The 17,301-nt window shown below is 45.3% G+C and overlaps 4 protein-coding genes across 50 annotated transcripts in view; all 4 read right to left on the reverse strand.

Annotated features, from left to right (window-relative positions):
- The window catches only part of LOC139606386 (protocadherin gamma-C5-like), a 276,343-nt gene that overhangs the window by 17,085 nt on the left and 241,957 nt on the right, over positions 1-17,301 (reverse strand). For 3 of the 47 annotated variants that reach the window (XM_071458528.1, XM_071458527.1, XM_071458521.1), the window contains exon 1: positions 154-2,784. The exons of 42 other annotated variants lie outside the window; for them this stretch is intronic. In XM_071458528.1, coding sequence (XP_071314629.1) covers positions 154-2,631 — 2,478 coding nt within the window. In that variant the 5' untranslated portion in view covers positions 2,632-2,784. Of the gene's footprint in view, positions 1-153; positions 2,785-14,134; positions 16,612-17,301 lie in introns of those variants that run through there. 2 more of the 47 variants (XM_071458535.1, XM_071458523.1) reach the window with 1 other exon arrangement.
- Positions 3,184-6,366, reverse strand: LOC139606394 (protocadherin gamma-C5-like). The gene has a single exon (XM_071458574.1). It carries the CDS (start codon positions 6,069-6,071, stop codon positions 3,555-3,557), a length of 2,517 nt encoding a protein of 838 aa, XP_071314675.1. The 5' UTR covers positions 6,072-6,366; the 3' UTR covers positions 3,184-3,554.
- Positions 7,113-9,695, reverse strand: LOC139606392 (protocadherin gamma-C5-like). Its single transcript, XM_071458572.1, has one exon. The coding sequence runs from the start codon at positions 9,693-9,695 to the stop codon at positions 7,128-7,130; it is 2,568 nt and encodes an 855-aa protein (XP_071314673.1). The 3' UTR covers positions 7,113-7,127.
- LOC139606401 (protocadherin gamma-C5-like) lies at positions 10,773-14,048 on the reverse strand. Its single transcript, XM_071458583.1, has one exon. The coding sequence runs from the start codon at positions 13,273-13,275 to the stop codon at positions 10,801-10,803; it is 2,475 nt and encodes an 824-aa protein (XP_071314684.1). The 5' UTR covers positions 13,276-14,048; the 3' UTR covers positions 10,773-10,800.

The following is a 17,301-nucleotide window of genomic DNA, read 5'->3' on the forward strand; positions in this document are numbered from 1 at the left end:
ATGTTTATGACTGATGACTTGTAGCTTACCTCTATTGACAATGAAAACATAATGTATCCAGAGGGCAGTTCAGTATTTCAAGTTTTGAAAAAACTGTAGGTCTATGCAACGATATGATATTACACAGTAGCTCTACAGTTGCTCTCTGCTCACCTGCTGACTCTCAAAGGTCCAGGTGCTGTCGGGTAAAGACGCATCCAGGACACTGATCACCTCCTTAAAGTCGGTGGTGCTGCTGGGCTTAATCAGAGTGAAATCACTGTACTCTGACACTGGAGACATACAGGACCTGAAGGACTGACTCTGAGACAACATGTCTCCTCCCAGGACCTCCACATACTTTATAGGCCCATCAGTGTTGAGCTGAATCTGCAGGTTTCTGTTGGGGTTCTTGTAATCATCACAGTCGCTCCGTCTCATGCAGCAACTACCGCTGCTCCTGCTGCTCCTGATGCATTTAACCGCTAAGATGAGGAAAGTCACCAGAGACAGCACGGACACCGAGGCCAGAGACAGAATCAAATAAAGGGTGATTCTCCCAGTTTTCTTGCTGGGCTCGGCCGCTTTCTGACGGAGGTCTAAGATGGGCTCATGGAGACCGTCCTCCAGCAGGATGGACACCGTGACGGTGGACGACTGGACCGGTTCCCCGTCGTCCTTGATCTCTATCAGCAGCCTCTGAGAGGAGTCGTCCTGCTCGGACACAGCGCGTTTAGTCCTCACCTCCCCTGTGTACAGATTGACAGTGAACAGAGAGGCGTCTGTGGCCTCCGCCAGTCTGTAGGAGATCCAGGCGTTATGGCCCGAGTCAGCGTCCACGGCCGTCACCTTAGTGACCAGGTGACCCGCTTTAGCGGAGCGGGGCATCCTCTGATGAGAGAGGGAGCCCAGGGCGGCGGAGGAGGGGTAAATAACAGCGGGGGCGTTGTCGTTCTGGTCCAGGATAAAAACATGGACTGTGGCGTTGCTGCTGAGACACGGAGAGCCCTGATCCTTTGCCTGAACCTGAATCTGAAACACCTTCAGCTTCTCATAGTCAAACGAGTGCATGCTGTAGATGCTGCCGTTATCTGAGTTGATGTAAACATAGGACGAGACAGAGACGTCCTGCACTTTAGAGTCCAGTATAGAGTAAGAGATTTTAGCATTTTCACCAAAGTCCAGATCAGAGGCTGATACTGAGTACAGTATAGACCCTGGTACCCCATTCTCTTTCAAATATACATTATAGGAGGGCTGAGTGAATACAGGGGGGTTGTCATTCACATCAGTTATGGTGACGTGAATAGTTTTCTTACTGGACAGAGGAGGAGAGCCTGAATCAGTGGCTGTTATCTCAACATTATACTGAGAGAAACTCTCTCGGTCTAAAGCACCACTGGTAACCAGTGCGTAATTGTTAGAAAAAGAAGGTTTTAGATCAAAAGGTGAGCCCCTGGTTAGGTGTAATGTCACTTTGCCGTTATCAGCAGAGTCCAGGTCTCTCGCACTGATCAAAGCAACGACTGTGCCACTTGGTGCATCTTCGCGTACTGGCTTCGGCTGAGACGTGAGGACAATTTCAGGAGCGTTATCATTGAAATCAGTAATATCAACGTGCACACGACAGTGGCCCTCCATTTCAGGGCTGCCTTTGTCTTTTGCAGTCACATCGATGTCATATGACTTGGCAGTTTCATAGTCTAACTCTCCTTTCAGACTGATTTCACCTGTTAACGGGTCAATATCAAAGACTGACAACACAGCTTCTGGTGTCCGAGAGCCAAATGAAAATTCAATTTCACCATTTAAACCTTCATCTGCGTCTGTTGCCTTTGGCTTGATAACAGTAGCCCCTTTTATACTTTTTTCATCCAGGGTAACTTTGTAAACGTTTTTTTCAAACACTGGAAAATTATCATTTATGTCCAACACGCTTATGGTTATTTGTGAGGTTCCAGATCTTACTGGATTCCCACCGTCTAGTGCTGTTAGTAATATTTTGTGAACAGCTTTTTTCTCCCGATCTAGAGGCTTTTCTAAAACAAGTTCCGGGACGGTCTTACCACCCTCTATTTCTTTGATTTTCAGGGAACAACACTCATTTTTACTGAGAGTATATGATTTAAGCGAATTGCTTCCAACGTCGGGGTCCATTGCGCTCTCCAGAGGAAAGCGGGTGCCAACTAATGCCAGTTCAGCTATTTTTAAAGGTAATTCCTTTGAAAGGAAACTTGGAGAATTGTCATTAATATCTCGTATTTCTACCTCAATTCGGTGTAACTGTAGCGGGTCCTCAATAATCACCTGCAGAGGCAACACACAGCTGGCGCTTTGTCCACATAAAGCCTCTCTGTCTATTCTGTCATTCACCACCAGCTCGCCCTTCCCCGCATCCACACTGAAATACTGCTCTCCAGCCTCAGAGGCGACTCGCAGCTTACGGTCAAAAATCTCAGACAGTCCCAAACCCAGATCTTTGGCTAGATTTCCTACCACAGAGCCCTGTTTTAGTTCCTCTGGGATGCTGTAACGAGTCTGTCCGTGTATTGTAGTCCACAAGAGAAAGAAATGATGCCACCAAAGCGCCTGCCATCTCCAGTCTCGGTATCCCATTCTCTTTGTCATCTCCGATTCAGTAAAATACATCATTTCCAATCCACAGTAACGAAGAAGATAAAGTCAAAATCCTTATTCCATGAGCATGGCATATTCCGTCAAAAAGATGCACGTTCATGGTCAAAGATAAGATTAAGATACAACCTTATACTTCAAGTATTAGATGAACCATTTACCTACTCTCCCTCAGTCCGAGCACAGTGGTTTTGGTGCTGAAGCTGCATGGGGGAGGGAGTAGATCTCTTTGTACAGTTCTGAATGCTATTGGTGCACAGCATCCATCTCTCATATCCAATGAGAGATGGGCTGAGGAACACCGTTAAAGACACACACACACCGTTTTGCACATGAAAGAGCAAGTGAAACGCAACCAGAAGATACCGTTTAACAGGTCTATGACTTGAGTAAATATAAAACAAATAAATGTATTAAGTAAATGCTTTATGATCATACTGTTAACATACGATTCTGCAGACACCAAATTTGTCTTCTTGGGTTTTATCTCTGGTGCGTAAATGCCATCACCCGCGTTTATGTAATTCAGTCAAAAAATCCAAAAATTAAAAAAGTGAAAAATACTTAAATGTGCCAGTTAAATGTTCATTCGTCTACAGTGTTATCCCTTGAGTAAATAACACCAACAATAATCTATTGGCGTGCCCTCCATAAACCTCAGGGGTCAGAGTCGCTGTCCATCCCTGTGGTGCTGAAAAGCTCAGCTCAAAAAGCAATTTGACATCCAACACACTCTCCACGTCAAATGATGTGCTACAACAGTTGTTGACGTTATAAATTGAACGTTTTAATTTTGATATAAATGCAATCTTTCCATTTCAAATACATCGACTAACAAAGGAACAAATAAACAGAATTTTAATGGATCTGTTGAATTGCCAAGTTATCATGATTTCTCACAAAGAAAGCAGAAGTTCTGATTTCTTAGCCGTCACTGTAGCTTAAGCAATGGTGTTAAAAAAACATGTAGCCTGTTTGTCATTTTTATATTTCTCTATGCTCACCTGTTGGCTCTCAAAGGTCCAGGTGCTGTCGGGTAAAGACGCATCCAGGACACTGATCACCTCCTTAAAGTCGGTGGTGCTGCTGGGCTTAATCAGAGTGAAATCACTGTACTCTGACATCGGAGACATACAGGACCTGAAGGACTGACTCTGAGACAACATGTCTCCTCCCAGGACCTCCACGTACTTTATAGGTCCATCAGTGTTGAGCTGAATCTGCAGGTTTCTGTTGGGGTTCTTGTAATCATCACAGTCGCTCCGTCTCATGCAGCAACTACCGCTGCTCCTGCTGCTCCTGATGCATTTAACCGCTAAGATGAGGAAAGTCACCAGAGACAGCACGGACACCGAGGCCAGAGACAGAATCAAATAAAGGGTGATTCTCCCAGTTTTCTTGCTGGGCTCGGCCGCTTTCTGACGGAGGTCTAAGATGGGCTCATGGAGACCGTCCTCCAGCAGGATGGACACCGTGACGGTGGACGACTGGACCGGTTCCCCGTCGTCCTTGATCTCTATCAGCAGCCTCTGAGAGGAGTCGTCCTGCTCGGACACAGCGCGTTTAGTCCTCACCTCCCCTGTGTACAGGTTGACAGTGAACAGAGAGGCGTCTGTGGCCTCCGCCAGTCTGTAGGAGATCCAGGCGTTATGGCCCGAGTCAGCGTCCACGGCCGTCACCTTAGTGACCAGGTGACCCGCTTTAGCGGAGCGGGGCATCCTCTGATGAGAGAGGGAGCCCAGGGCGGCGGAGGAGGGGTAAATAACAGCGGGGGCGTTGTCGTTCTGGTCCAGGATAAAAACATGGACTGTGGCGTTGCTGCTGAGACACGGAGAGCCCTGATCCTTTGCCTGAACCTGAATCTGAAACACCTTCAGCTTCTCATAGTCAAACGAGTGCATGCTGTAGATGCTGCCGTTATCTGAGTTGATGTAAACATAGGACGAGACAGAGACGTCCTGCACTTTAGAGTCCAGTATAGAGTAAGAGATTTTAGCATTTTCACCAAAGTCCAGGTCAGAGGCTGATACTGAGTACAGTATAGACCCTGGTACCCCATTCTCTTTCAAATATACATTATAGGAGGGCTGAGTGAATACAGGGGGGTTGTCATTCACATCAGTGATGCTGACATTAATAGTTTTCTTACTGGACAGAGGAGGAGAGCCTGAATCAGTGGCTGTTATCTCAACATTATACTGAGAGAAACTCTCTCTGTCTAGACCACCCCTTGTCACCAGCGCATAGTTATTAGAAAATGAGGGCTTGAGCGTTAGAGGAGAATCTTTGGGAAGTTGTAATGTTACTTTTCCATTCTCACCGGAGTCAAGGTCCCGAGCAGTGAGCAGAGCCACCACTGTGCCTCTGGGTGCGTCCTCGGGTACTTGGCTCGGTTTTGACGTGAGAACAATTTCTGGAGCATTATCATTCACGTCTATCACCTCCACTTGAACGCGACAATGGCCCTCCATTTCAGGAATGCCTTTATCTTTTGCGGTAATGTCTATTTCATGTGTGGCAACGTTTTCGTAATCTAATTGACCTATAAGGAAAATTTCTCCTGTTTCCGAGTTTATCTGAAAAATGGACAGCAATGTTTCGGGTGTGTGGTCAGCAAATGAATATTCAATTTCTCCATTAATACCCTCGTCTGCGTCAGTGGCTTCTACCTTTGCGAGCATGAATCCACTTTGACTATTTTCAGGTAGACTTAATTTATACAACGCCTTTTTGAAAACCGGGACATTGTCGTTGTTGTCTAAGACGGTCACTATGATCTTTGATGTTCCAGTTTTGGCAGGTATGCCCCCATCTAACGCTGTCAACAATAAATTATGGACGTTTTGTTTTTCTCTATCTAGCGGTTTCTCTAAAACAAGCTCCGGCACTTTTCTTCCATTTGCCAATTCTTTCATTTTCAAACTAAAACATTCATCTTTGCTGAGACTGTACGATTTCAGTGAATTACTACCCACGTCGAGGTCTTGTGCGGTCTCCAAAGGGTAACGAGCACCCACCGCTGTCAGCTCCGCAATTTTCAAATTTCTTTCTTTGCTGAGAAAACTCGGGGAATTATCGTTGACGTCTCTTATTTCTACCTCTATCCGATAAAGATGTAGCGGATTCTCTATTACTACTTGCAGAGGCAACACACAGCTGGCGCTTTGTCCACATAAAGCCTCTCTGTCTATTCTGTCATTCACCACCAGCTCGCCCTTCCCCGCATCCACACTGAAATACTGCTCTCCAGCCTCAGAGGCGACTCGCAGCTTACGGTCAAAAATCTCAGACAGTCCCAAACCCAGATCTTTGGCTAGATTTCCTACCACAGAGCCCTGTTTTAGTTCCTCTGGGATGCTGTAACGAGTCTGTCCGTGTATTGTAGTCCACAAGAGAAAGAAATGATGCCACCAAAGCGCCTGCCATCTCCAGTCTCGGTATCCTATTCTCTTTGTCATCCCCGGTCCGTTAGAATATGTTATTTACCATTGAAGTGTTGTTCAGACAGCCAGGTCAATATAAATTCCACCACCAGAATGGGAATTTCATCATAAATAAATCCACGAATAACAAAGGGATAAATTCCGGACTGCTTCGAAAAAGCGCATCTCCTCTCCAGCTCTGAGCACTGTGAGGGTTACCGCGGTGAGAGTGAATGGGGGATGGAGTAGATCTCTTTGTACAGTTCTGTATGCTATTGGTTCACAGCATCAATCCTTACCGTCCAATCACAGAGAGCTAACTGCTCACAAAGCTACTTCACCCCCTCCGTCATAATATGTATTAACGACAATGACAAGAGGAAGTCAGGGTTGTGTGATAATTTCACTTGAATTATCACATGGGGAAAAAAAACGAGGATTTATATAACAAAGCATTCAACTTGGCATCACATTTTCAGTGACTGCTGCTGCCATATAGAATCCTGCCTATTATCAAATTAATAGAACTAATTAATGATTCAATCATGAAAGGCTTTTCAAAGACATTTCATATTCAACTGAGTAATGTTTAGGATATATTGTGTCATAGGGGAGCGACTCAGACTTTAAAAAAAGGAAATATTGTATATGTGCAAACTTCCTCAGAAATAATGTGGTCATTAAAAATGATATTCAGAATTTCTCATTTAAAAAAACATAGTCTCAAATTATACACGTTTCGTGAAAAAAACAATAACAATAAAACATAGTTTCAGTCATTTGTTGAACGAGCGATATAATGCCACGTTGCATGAGACAGAAAACAAATATAGTCAAATCTGTAGACATGGAAAACTTAATTTTCTAATTATAAGACACAAGCGGCGGTGTTTAAATGCTTCATTGCATCACGATTTTAAATGGGTATACTGGACTATATTAAAGGATACTGAAAGGATTTCATGTGTGCAACAATCAAAAAAAATATATGTGAATCTGCCAAAAATCTAAATTCAACCAGGTCAAAACACCGTACCTCCATATTTCTGTCCTGCAAGTTAGTCAACACAGTTTATAGGTTAAAGACGAACTTCATATGCCAATATTTTCTGAAAATGTGTAATAGCAGGTCTGTTGTTCTCTGCTCACCTGTTGGCTCTCAAAGGTCCAGGTGCTGTCGGGTAAAGACGCATCCAGGACACTGATCACCTCCTTAAAGTCGGTGGTGCTGCTGGGCTTAATCAGAGTGAAATCACTGTACTCTGACATTGGAGACATACAGGACCTGAAGGACTGACTCTGAGACAACATGTCTCCTCCCAGGACCTCCACGTACTTTATAGGCCCATCAGTGTTGAGCTGAATCTGCAGGTTTCTGTTGGGGTTCTTGTAATCATCACAGTCGCTCCGTCTCATGCAGCAACTACCGCTGCTCCTGCTGCTCCTGATGCATTTAACCGCTAAGATGAGGAAAGTCACCAGAGACAGCACGGACACCGAGGCCAGAGACAGAATCAAATAAAGGGTGATTCTCCCAGTTTTCTTGCTGGGCTCGGCCGCTTTCTGACGGAGGTCTAAGATGGGCTCATGGAGACCGTCCTCCAGCAGGATGGACACCGTGACGGTGGACGACTGGACCGGTTCCCCGTCGTCCTTGATCTCTATCAGCAGCCTCTGAGAGGAGTCGTCCTGCTCGGACACAGCGCGTTTAGTCCTCACCTCCCCTGTGTACAGATTGACAGTGAACAGAGAGGCGTCTGTGGCCTCCGCCAGTCTGTAGGAGATCCAGGCGTTATGGCCCGAGTCAGCGTCCACGGCCGTCACCTTAGTGACCAGGTGACCCGCTTTAGCGGAGCGGGGCATCCTCTGATGAGAGAGGGAGCCCAGGGCGGCGGAGGAGGGGTAAATAACAGCGGGGGCGTTGTCGTTCTGGTCCAGGATAAAAACATGGACTGTGGCGTTGCTGCTGAGACACGGAGAGCCCTGATCCTTTGCCTGAACCTGAATCTGAAACACCTTCAGCTTCTCATAGTCAAACGAGTGCATGCTGTAGATGCTGCCGTTATCTGAGTTGATGTAAACATAGGACGAGACAGAGACGTCCTGCACTTTAGAGTCCAGTATAGAGTAAGAGATTTTAGCATTTTCACCAAAGTCCAGATCAGAGGCTGAAACTGAGTACAGTATAGACCCTGGTACCCCATTCTCTTTCAAATATACATTATAGGAGGGCTGAGTGAATACAGGGGGGTTGTCATTCACATCAGTTATGGTGACGTGAATAGTTTTCTTACTGGACAGAGGAGGAGAGCCTGAATCAGTGGCTGTTATCTCAACATTATACTGAGAGAAACTCTCTCGGTCTAAAGGACCACTGGTAACCAGTGCGTAATTATCAGAAAAAGAGGCTTTCAGGTTAAAAGGAGACCCCTTGGGGAGCAGTAATGACACCTTACCGTTGTCCCCAGAGTCAAGGTCTCGGGCACTGATTAATGCTACTACAGTACCACTTGGTGCGTTCTCAGGCACAGAGTTAGGTTGGGAGGTCAGAAATATATTTGGAGCATTATCGTTGACATCTATCACTTCGATGTGCACAGTGCAATGTCCCTCCATTCTCGGAGTTCCTTTGTCTCTTGCGCAAACGTCAATTTCATAATTTGCATTTGTTTCGAAATCTAATTTCCCTGTAAGACTTATTTCCCCGGTTAATGAATCAATATCAAACACGGACAAGACATTATCTGGTGTGTGAGTTCCAAATGAATATTCTACGTCTCCATTAGCACCTTCATCAATATCTTTTGCTGAAAGTTTTAGGACAGATGCACCTTGTACACTGTTTTCGCTTATGGAAACTTTGTAAACATTTTTCTCAAATACAGGGAAATGATCGTTAATATCGAGTACATTTATGGTTATTAAAGAGGTCCCAGATTTCACTGGGTTTCCGCCGTCTATAGCAGTTAGTACAAGCTGATGAACAGGCTTTTTTTCTCTGTCCAGGGATTTAGACAAGACTAGCTCTGGGACTTTCCTCCCACCAGATACGTCTTTTATTTTTAAACTGAAAAAATCGTCTTTACTCAAGGTATACGACCTCACTGAATTCACTCCAACATCAAGATCTTGAGCCGTCTCCACTGGAAAACGTGCCCCTGTCGCTGTCGACTCTGCTATTTGTAATGTCACCTCTTGCGAAGGGAATATTGGAGAATTATCATTAATATCCTGTATTTCTACCTCGACTCGGTACAGTTGTAAGGGGTTATCAATGATCACTTGCAGTGGCAACACACAGCTGGCGCTTTGTCCACATAAAGCCTCTCTGTCTATTCTGTCATTCACCACCAGCTCGCCCTTCCCCGCATCCACACTGAAATACTGCTCTCCAGCCTCAGAGGCGACTCGCAGTTTACGCTCAAAAATCTCAGACAGTCCCAAACCCAGATCTTTGGCTAGATTTCCTACCACAGAGCCCTGTTTTAGCTCCTCTGGGATGCTGTAACGAGTCTGTCCGTGTATTGTAGTCCACAAGAGAAAGAAATGATGCCACCAAAGCGCCTGCCATCTCCAGTCTCGGTATCCTATTCTCTTTGTCATCCCCGGTCCGTTAGAATTATTTCCCATGAAGGTAATCGAAATGATGATAGTGTCCATCCATTGCCATACCGCATTAATCCAAAACAATCATCCAAAATCGTTTCATACCAAAAAGTGAACAAATATATTTTTCTTTAATTCCGAAAAGAGCATCTCTCCCTCTCATCCAGCTCATTGCGATGTAAGTGTTTACTGTGCTGAGGCTGCATGGGGGAGGGAGTAGATCTCTTTGTATAGCTCTGCGTTTGACTGGTGCACAATATCCACCTCTACCATCCAATAAGAACGGAGGTGAGCGGTGCTTTTAAAGACACAGCCGCCCATCAGTGAATCTGCCTCTATGCACTAACAGTGTGTAGAGAAATGGTTGGACGACTGCTGTTATCGCCAAGAATGCTACCGCACACAACATGAAATGTGATTGCAAAAATACAAATACTGTCTGTGTTCTGGTTGCTCGAAGTTTTGATTGAACAATTTGTTTTGATTGAAATCAGTCAAAAAGTGGCAGCGTTGCGCAGCTACCTAAAGAAGTTAAGCCTGTTCAAGCTTTCACTGTCCAGCTGTGTGGTGCTGAAACAAAGTGCCATTCATCCAATTATTTCAGTAGCATCCCAAAAAACAAAAATACAGTATCACGCAAACAAAGCTGAAAACAAAATCTGAACTCAAACATGATGTAGGATTTTTTTTTTATAAGAAACAGATTTGAGGAGGGTTGAAATGTAGGAATCATCTTTGCAAACAGCAAATATTTGAGCAAAGAAAGCCCAGCGTAATGGTCGGGGTGTGATGATGAAGAAGACTGGATTAAAATGAGGACATAATGGCCATCTCACTATCTTGTCCGCATTATCTAACCAACAATAATCTTTTAAAGAAATGTCTGTATACTATGACTATGTAATATCATGAGTTTAAAGTAAATGTAGGATAGCTAAGAGGGAGTTTCATCAGAACGCCAAATACTATTTGAGATCACAGGATAAATAATTACATTTAAAAAAGTAACAAATACAGAAAGAGCAAATGTTTATGACTGATGACTTGTAGCTTACCTCTACTGACAATAAAAACACATTGTTGCCAGAGGGCAGTTCAGTATTTCAAGTTTTGAAAAGAACTGTAGGTCTATGCAACGATATGATATTACACAGTAGCTCTACAGTTGTTCTCTGCTCACCTGCTGACTCTCAAAGGTCCAGGTGCTGTCGGGTAAAGACGCATCCAGGACACTGATCACCTCCTTAAAGTCGGTGGTGCTGCTGGGCTTAATCAGAGTGAAATCACTGTACTCTGACATTGGAGACATACAGGACCTGAAGGACTGACTCTGAGACAACATGTCTCCTCCCAGGACCTCCACGTACTTTATAGGCCCATCAGTGTTGAGCTGAATCTGCAGGTTTCTGTTGGGGTTCTTGTAATCATCACAGTCGCTCCGTCTCATGCAGCAACTACCGCTGCTCCTGCTGCTCCTGATGCATTTAACCGCTAAGATGAGGAAAGTCACCAGAGACAGCACGGACACCGAGGCCAGAGACAGAATCAAATAAAGGGTGATTCTCCCAGTTTTCTTGCTGGGCTCGGCCGCTTTCTGACGGAGGTCTAAGATGGGCTCATGGAGACCGTCCTCCAGCAGGATGGACACCGTGACGGTGGACGACTGGACCGGTTCCCCGTCGTCCTTGATCTCTATCAGCAGCCTCTGAGAGGAGTCGTCCTGCTCGGACACAGCGCGTTTAGTCCTCACCTCCCCTGTGTACAGATTGACAGTGAACAGAGAGGCGTCTGTGGCCTCCGCCAGTCTGTAGGAGATCCAGGCGTTATGGCCCGAGTCAGCGTCCACGGCCGTCACCTTAGTGACCAGGTGACCCGCTTTAGCGGAGCGGGGCATCCTCTGATGAGAGAGGGAGCCCAGGGCGGCAGAGGAGGGGTAAATAACAGCGGGGGCGTTGTCGTTCTGGTCCAGGATAAAAACGTGGACTGTGGCGTTGCTGCTGAGACACGGAGAGCCCTGATCCTTTGCCTGAACCTGAATCTGAAACACCTTCAGCTTCTCATAGTCAAACGAGTGCATGCTGTAGATGCTGCCGTTATCTGAGTTGATGTAAACATAGGACGAGACAGAGACGTCCTGCACTTTAGAGTCCAGTATAGAGTAAGAGATTTTAGCATTTTCACCAAAATCCAGATCAGAGGCTGATACTGAGTACAGTATAGACCCTGGTACCCCATTCTCTTTCAAATATACATTATAGGAAGACTGAGTGAATACAGGGGGGTTGTCGTTCACATCAGTTATAGTGACGTGAATAGTTTTCTTACTGGACAAAGGGGGAGAGCCTGAATCAGTGGCTGTTATCTCAACATTATACTGAGAGAAACTCTCTCGGTCTAACGGGCCACTGGTAACCAGTGCGTAATTGTTGGAAAATGATGGTTTCAGAGTAAAGGGGGACCCTTGGGAGAGTCGCAGTGTCACTTTGCTATTATTACCGGAGTCAGCGTCACGTGCGCTGAGCAGGGCCACCACCGTGCCACGTGGTGCGTCCTCGCGCACTGGCTGCGGGACGGAGGTGAGGACAGTTTCTGGAGAGTTATCATTCACATCTACAACATCTATCTGTAGGCGACAGTGACTCTCCATTTCAGGAACCCCCTTGTCCTTGGCAGTTATTTCAATTTTGTAAGATGCGGCTCTTTCGTAATCCAAGTCTCCTTTCAGATGTATTTCGCCTGTCACTGAATTTATCTCGAACACCGATGAGACGGAATCCGGTGTCCGTGAGCCAAAGGAAAATTCCACTTCTCCGTTTGGTCCCTCGTCAGCGTCAGTTGCTGTCATTTTAACAACAAAAGTATCCTTTGCAGAATTCTCCTGTAAGGAAACCTTATATATGTTTTTCTCAAAGACCGGGAAATTGTCATTTACATCGAGCACTGTGATTGTGATCTGTGAGGTACCCGACATGACTGGGTTCCCCCCGTCTAATGCAGTCAGGAGCAGCTGGTGAACTGCTTTCTTCTCTCTATCAAGAGGCTTCTCTAACACCAACTCGGGGACCGTTTTGCCATCCTCGACTTCCTTCATTTTCAATGTAAAACAGTCGTTTTTAGTCAAGGTGTAGGATTTCACCGAATTACTTCCAACATCTGAATCTTCTGCACTCTCCAAAACAAAACGAGCTCCCACTGCTGCCGATTCGGCAATTTTCAAAGACATTTCTTTTGTGTGAAATCTGGGCGAATTATCATTTATATCTTTTATTTCGACCTCAATCCGATGTAGATTTAGAGGGTTCTCAATAACGATCTGCAAAGGCAACACACAGCTGGCGCTTTGTCCACATAAAGCCTCTCTGTCTATTCTGTCACTCACCACCAGCTCGCCCTTCCCCGCATCCACACTGAAATACTGCTCTCCAGCCTCAGAGGCGACTCGCAGTTTACGCTCAAAAATCTCAGACAGTCCCAAACCCAGATCTTTGGCTAGATTTCCTACCACAGAGCCCTGTTTTAGCTCCTCTGGGATGCTGTAACGAGTCTGTCCGTGTATTGTAGTCCACAAGAGAAAGAAATGATGCCACCAAAGCGCCTGCCATCTCCAGTCTCGGTATCCCATTCTCTTTGTCATCTCCGGTCGGTTAGAATATGTTATTTCCCATCGAGAAAATCGCAGATAATATCCAATTCCACGACAGCATTAACTACTCCCATACGAATATATGAAGCATTTTTCCTCATGTCTGAAACTTAAACGAACGGTTTCGTTTTCATCTCCGAGATACGAACGCAGCAGCCACCGTCCTCCAGCTCTTTGCATTGTTAACGTTTACGGTGCTGAGGCTGCAAGAGGGAGGAGGTAGATCTCTTTGTACAGTTCTGTATGTGATTGGCGCAGAGCATCGATCACTGGCATCCAATAGCAAGGGGACTGAGCAGTGCATTTAAAGACACAGCTGCGCTCACGAGAGTCAGCAGAGATGCACTGCCGTGTGTGATTTGTGCAAGAGCTTTCTCATACCGCTGGTTTTAAAATTGCGTTGCTGGAACATTACGCCAGTCATACAATCAAATGAAACGTTCATTCACAGAACAGAATATGCTATTCACCAAATTAACCGAGCTAATCAAAACCTCCACCCTCTTTAACAAGGCATGTGTGAAAAGTTAAAGTCGTTCTTGAAGCAAGAAATCCCTCATTTGACTCAACTGAATGATTGAAATTGGATGGTGTTACCGAATCTAATTATTGATTGCGCACTTAATAAAGACCTAATGTGCACCTGACAAAAAAACAGTACCACAGTGGTCACTGTATATTTTCCAGCATATGAAGCTGATGAAAACAGTGTTAAGAAGGCAGGCTTTCATATATTTTTTTTACAATGAAAATGGGATCATCAGATGACATCAAACATTATGATATGTTTTTTAAATATGGAAAATTAAAAAAAAACATGTGCTTGGGAACATCACAATAACCTGCTCACCTGCTGGCTCTCAAAGGTCCAGGTGCTGTCGGGTAAAGACGCATCCAGGACACTGATCACCTCCTTAAAGTCGGTGGTGCTGCTGGGCTTAATCAGAGTGAAATCACTGTACTCTGACACTGGAGACATACAGGACCTGAAGGACTGACTCTGAGACAACATGTCTCCTCCCAGGACCTCCACGTACTTTATAGGCCCATCAGTGTTGAGCTGAATCTGCAGGTTTCTGTTGGGGTTCTTGTAATCATCACAGTCGCTCCGTCTCATGCAGCAACTACCGCTGCTCCTGCTGCTCCTGATGCATTTAACCGCTAAGATGAGGAAAGTCACCAGAGACAGCACGGACACCGAGGCCAGAGACAGAATCAAATAAAGGGTGATTCTCCCAGTTTTCTTGCTGGGCTCGGCCGCTTTCTGACGGAGGTCTAAGATGGGCTCATGGAGACCGTCCTCCAGCAGGATGGACACCGTGACGGTGGACGACTGGACCGGTTCCCCGTCGTCCTTGATCTCTATCAGCAGCCTCTGAGAGGAGTCGTCCTGCTCGGACACAGCGCGTTTAGTCCTCACCTCCCCTGTGTACAGATTGACAGTGAACAGAGAAGCGTCTGTGGCCTCCGCCAGTCTGTAGGAGATCCAGGCGTTATGGCCCGAGTCAGCGTCCACGGCCGTCACCTTAGTGACCAGGTGACCCGCTTTAGCGGAGCGGGGCATCCTCTGATGAGAGAGGGAGCCCAGGGCGGCGGAGGAGGGGTAAATAACAGCGGGGGCGTTGTCGTTCTGGTCCAGGATAAAAACATGGACTGTGGCGTTGCTGCTGAGACACGGAGAGCCCTGATCCTTTGCCTGAACCTGAATCTGAAACACCTTCAGCTTCTCATAGTCAAACGAGTGCATGCTGTAGATGCTGCCGTTATCTGAGTTGATGTAAACATAGGACGAGACAGAGACGTCCTGCACTTTAGAGTCCAGTATAGAGTAAGAGATTTTAGCATTTTCACCAAAGTCCAGGTCAGAGGCTGATACTGAGTACAGTATAGACCCTGGTACCCCATTCTCTTTCAAATATACATTATAGGAGGGCTGAGTGAATACAGGGGGGTTGTCATTCACATCAGTGATGCTGACTGGTATAGTTTTCTTACTGGACAGAGGAGGAGAGCCTGAATCAGTGGCTGTTATCTCAACATTATACTCTGTGAAACTCTCTCTGTCTAAAGAACCACTGGTAACCAGTGCGTAATTGTTAGAAAATGATGGTTTTAGAGTAAAGGGAGAACCACTGGGAAGTTGTAACGTCACTTTAGCGTTATCACCTGAATCAAGGTCACGGACGCTGAGCAAAGCCACCACTGTCCCACTACGAGAGTCTTCGGGCACAGAAGTGGGTTTTGAAGTCAGCACAATTTCTGGAGCATTATCATTCACGTCTAAGACATCCACCTGCACACTGCAGTGACCCTCCATTTTCGGCAAGCCTTTGTCTTTGGCACTGACGTCTATTCGATAGGAAGTTTGATCTTCGTGGTCTAACTGTTGTTTCAAGTATATATCTCCAGTTACAGCATCTATATGAAACAATGACAGCAGCGATGGTGGTGTGTGAATGCCGAGCGAGTACTCAATTTCTCCATTTGGACCCTCATCTATGTCCGTTGCTTTTGTTGTAATTACAAATGAGCCGTTTGCAGTGTTTTCTTGAACAGCAATTTTATAAACATTATTTTCGAATAATGGGACATTATCATTATTATCAAGTACAGTTATAGTTATTTTTGACGTTCCAGACTTGACCGGATTTCCTCCGTCCATAGCAGTGAGGAATAAATTATGAATTGCCTTTTTCTCCCGATCTAATGATTTATTCAACACTAATTCAGGTATTTTCCTTCCATTTTCAATTTCTTTCACTTTTAAAATAAAGCAATCGTCTTTACTCAGAGTATACGTCTTTAACCCGTTACTCCCAACATCTGGATCCTCTGCACTCTCCAAGGGAAAACGCACACCTACAACAGTGGATTCAGCAATTTCTATGACATGATCGCTTTTGAGAAAACTAGGAGCGTTGTCATTTACGTCTTTTATTTCCACTTCTATCCGTTGTAACTGTAACGGGTTCTCTATTACAACCTGCAGAGGCAACACACAGCTGGCGCTTTGTCCACATAAAGCCTCTCTGTCTATTCTGTCATTCACCACCAGCTCGCCCTTCCCCGCATCCACACTGAAATACTGTTTACCAGCCTCAGAGGCGACTCGCAGTTTACGATCAAAAATATCTGAAAGTCCCAAACCCAGATCTTTGGCTAGATTTCCTACCACAGAGCCTCGTTCCAGCTCCTCTGGGATGCTGTAACGAGTCTGTCCGTGTATTGTAGTCCACAAGAGAAAGAAATGATGCCACCAAAGCGCCTGCCATCTCCAGTCTCGGTATCCCATTCTCTTTGTCATCCCCGGTCCGTTACAATAGGACGTTATTTCCCATCGGGATATCGGTTAACATAAAGACGTCGGTGTGAAAATCCATCAACGATAATCTTGCTGTACTCCAAAGATACTCATATTTGTGCATCCTGAGCTGTAAATTAAAGTCGTATTATTTGATGTGGTTGTTTAAGCGCATCCTCCTCTCATCACGGGTCGGAGCAATGCACTGGCTACAATGGTGAGGATGGATGGGGGAGGGAGTAGATCTCTTTGTACAACTCCTAATGCTATTGGTGCACAGCATCTAACCTACATCCAATGAGCACGAAACAGAAATGTGTTGCAGACCCAGCAGTGCAAGTCAAGAATGTGTGAACTGGCACAAAGAGGAGCTTCTGATAAGAATAATTAAACGAAATTGAAGGCGGTCATTAATCGTGCGATGACTTTTTTCTCTCTCTATTTTGCTGTTTATTATTTAACAGTTACTGGAAAGTCATCCATTGCCCAGTTTACATGATAACATTCATCCCAATTTTGCAAGACGTCTAAATATGAAATCCACACCAACATAAAAAACGAAATGACCCTTGCAGTACATTTTAATTACAGTAGGTAGGTTACAATGATCACTGACACATCCTCAAAAAAGTACTTCCTTATATTGCCTTAATGTTTGCATCAAACAGTCAACCAGTCACATAACAGGTGCGCTCATGAAGCCCTACAGCAACTAA

This window comes from Trachinotus anak, unplaced genomic scaffold, assembly GCF_046630095.1.
Source record: "Trachinotus anak isolate AG129_WGS33_773 ecotype Australia unplaced genomic scaffold, CSIRO_AGI_Tana_v1 ptg000021l, whole genome shotgun sequence".
In the NCBI taxonomy this organism is placed as follows: domain Eukaryota; kingdom Metazoa; phylum Chordata; class Actinopteri; order Carangiformes; family Carangidae; genus Trachinotus; species Trachinotus anak.

Excerpts from the sequence above, each read along its gene's own strand:
- LOC139606392 (XM_071458572.1), bottom strand. The coding sequence starts at position 9,695 with ATGGACACTATCATCATTTCGATTACCTTCATGGGAAATAATTCTAAC.
- LOC139606394 (XM_071458574.1), bottom strand. The coding sequence starts at position 6,071 with ATGACAAAGAGAATAGGATACCGAGACTGGAGATGGCAGGCGCTTTGG.
- LOC139606401 (XM_071458583.1), bottom strand. The coding sequence starts at position 13,275 with ATGACAAAGAGAATGGGATACCGAGACTGGAGATGGCAGGCGCTTTGG.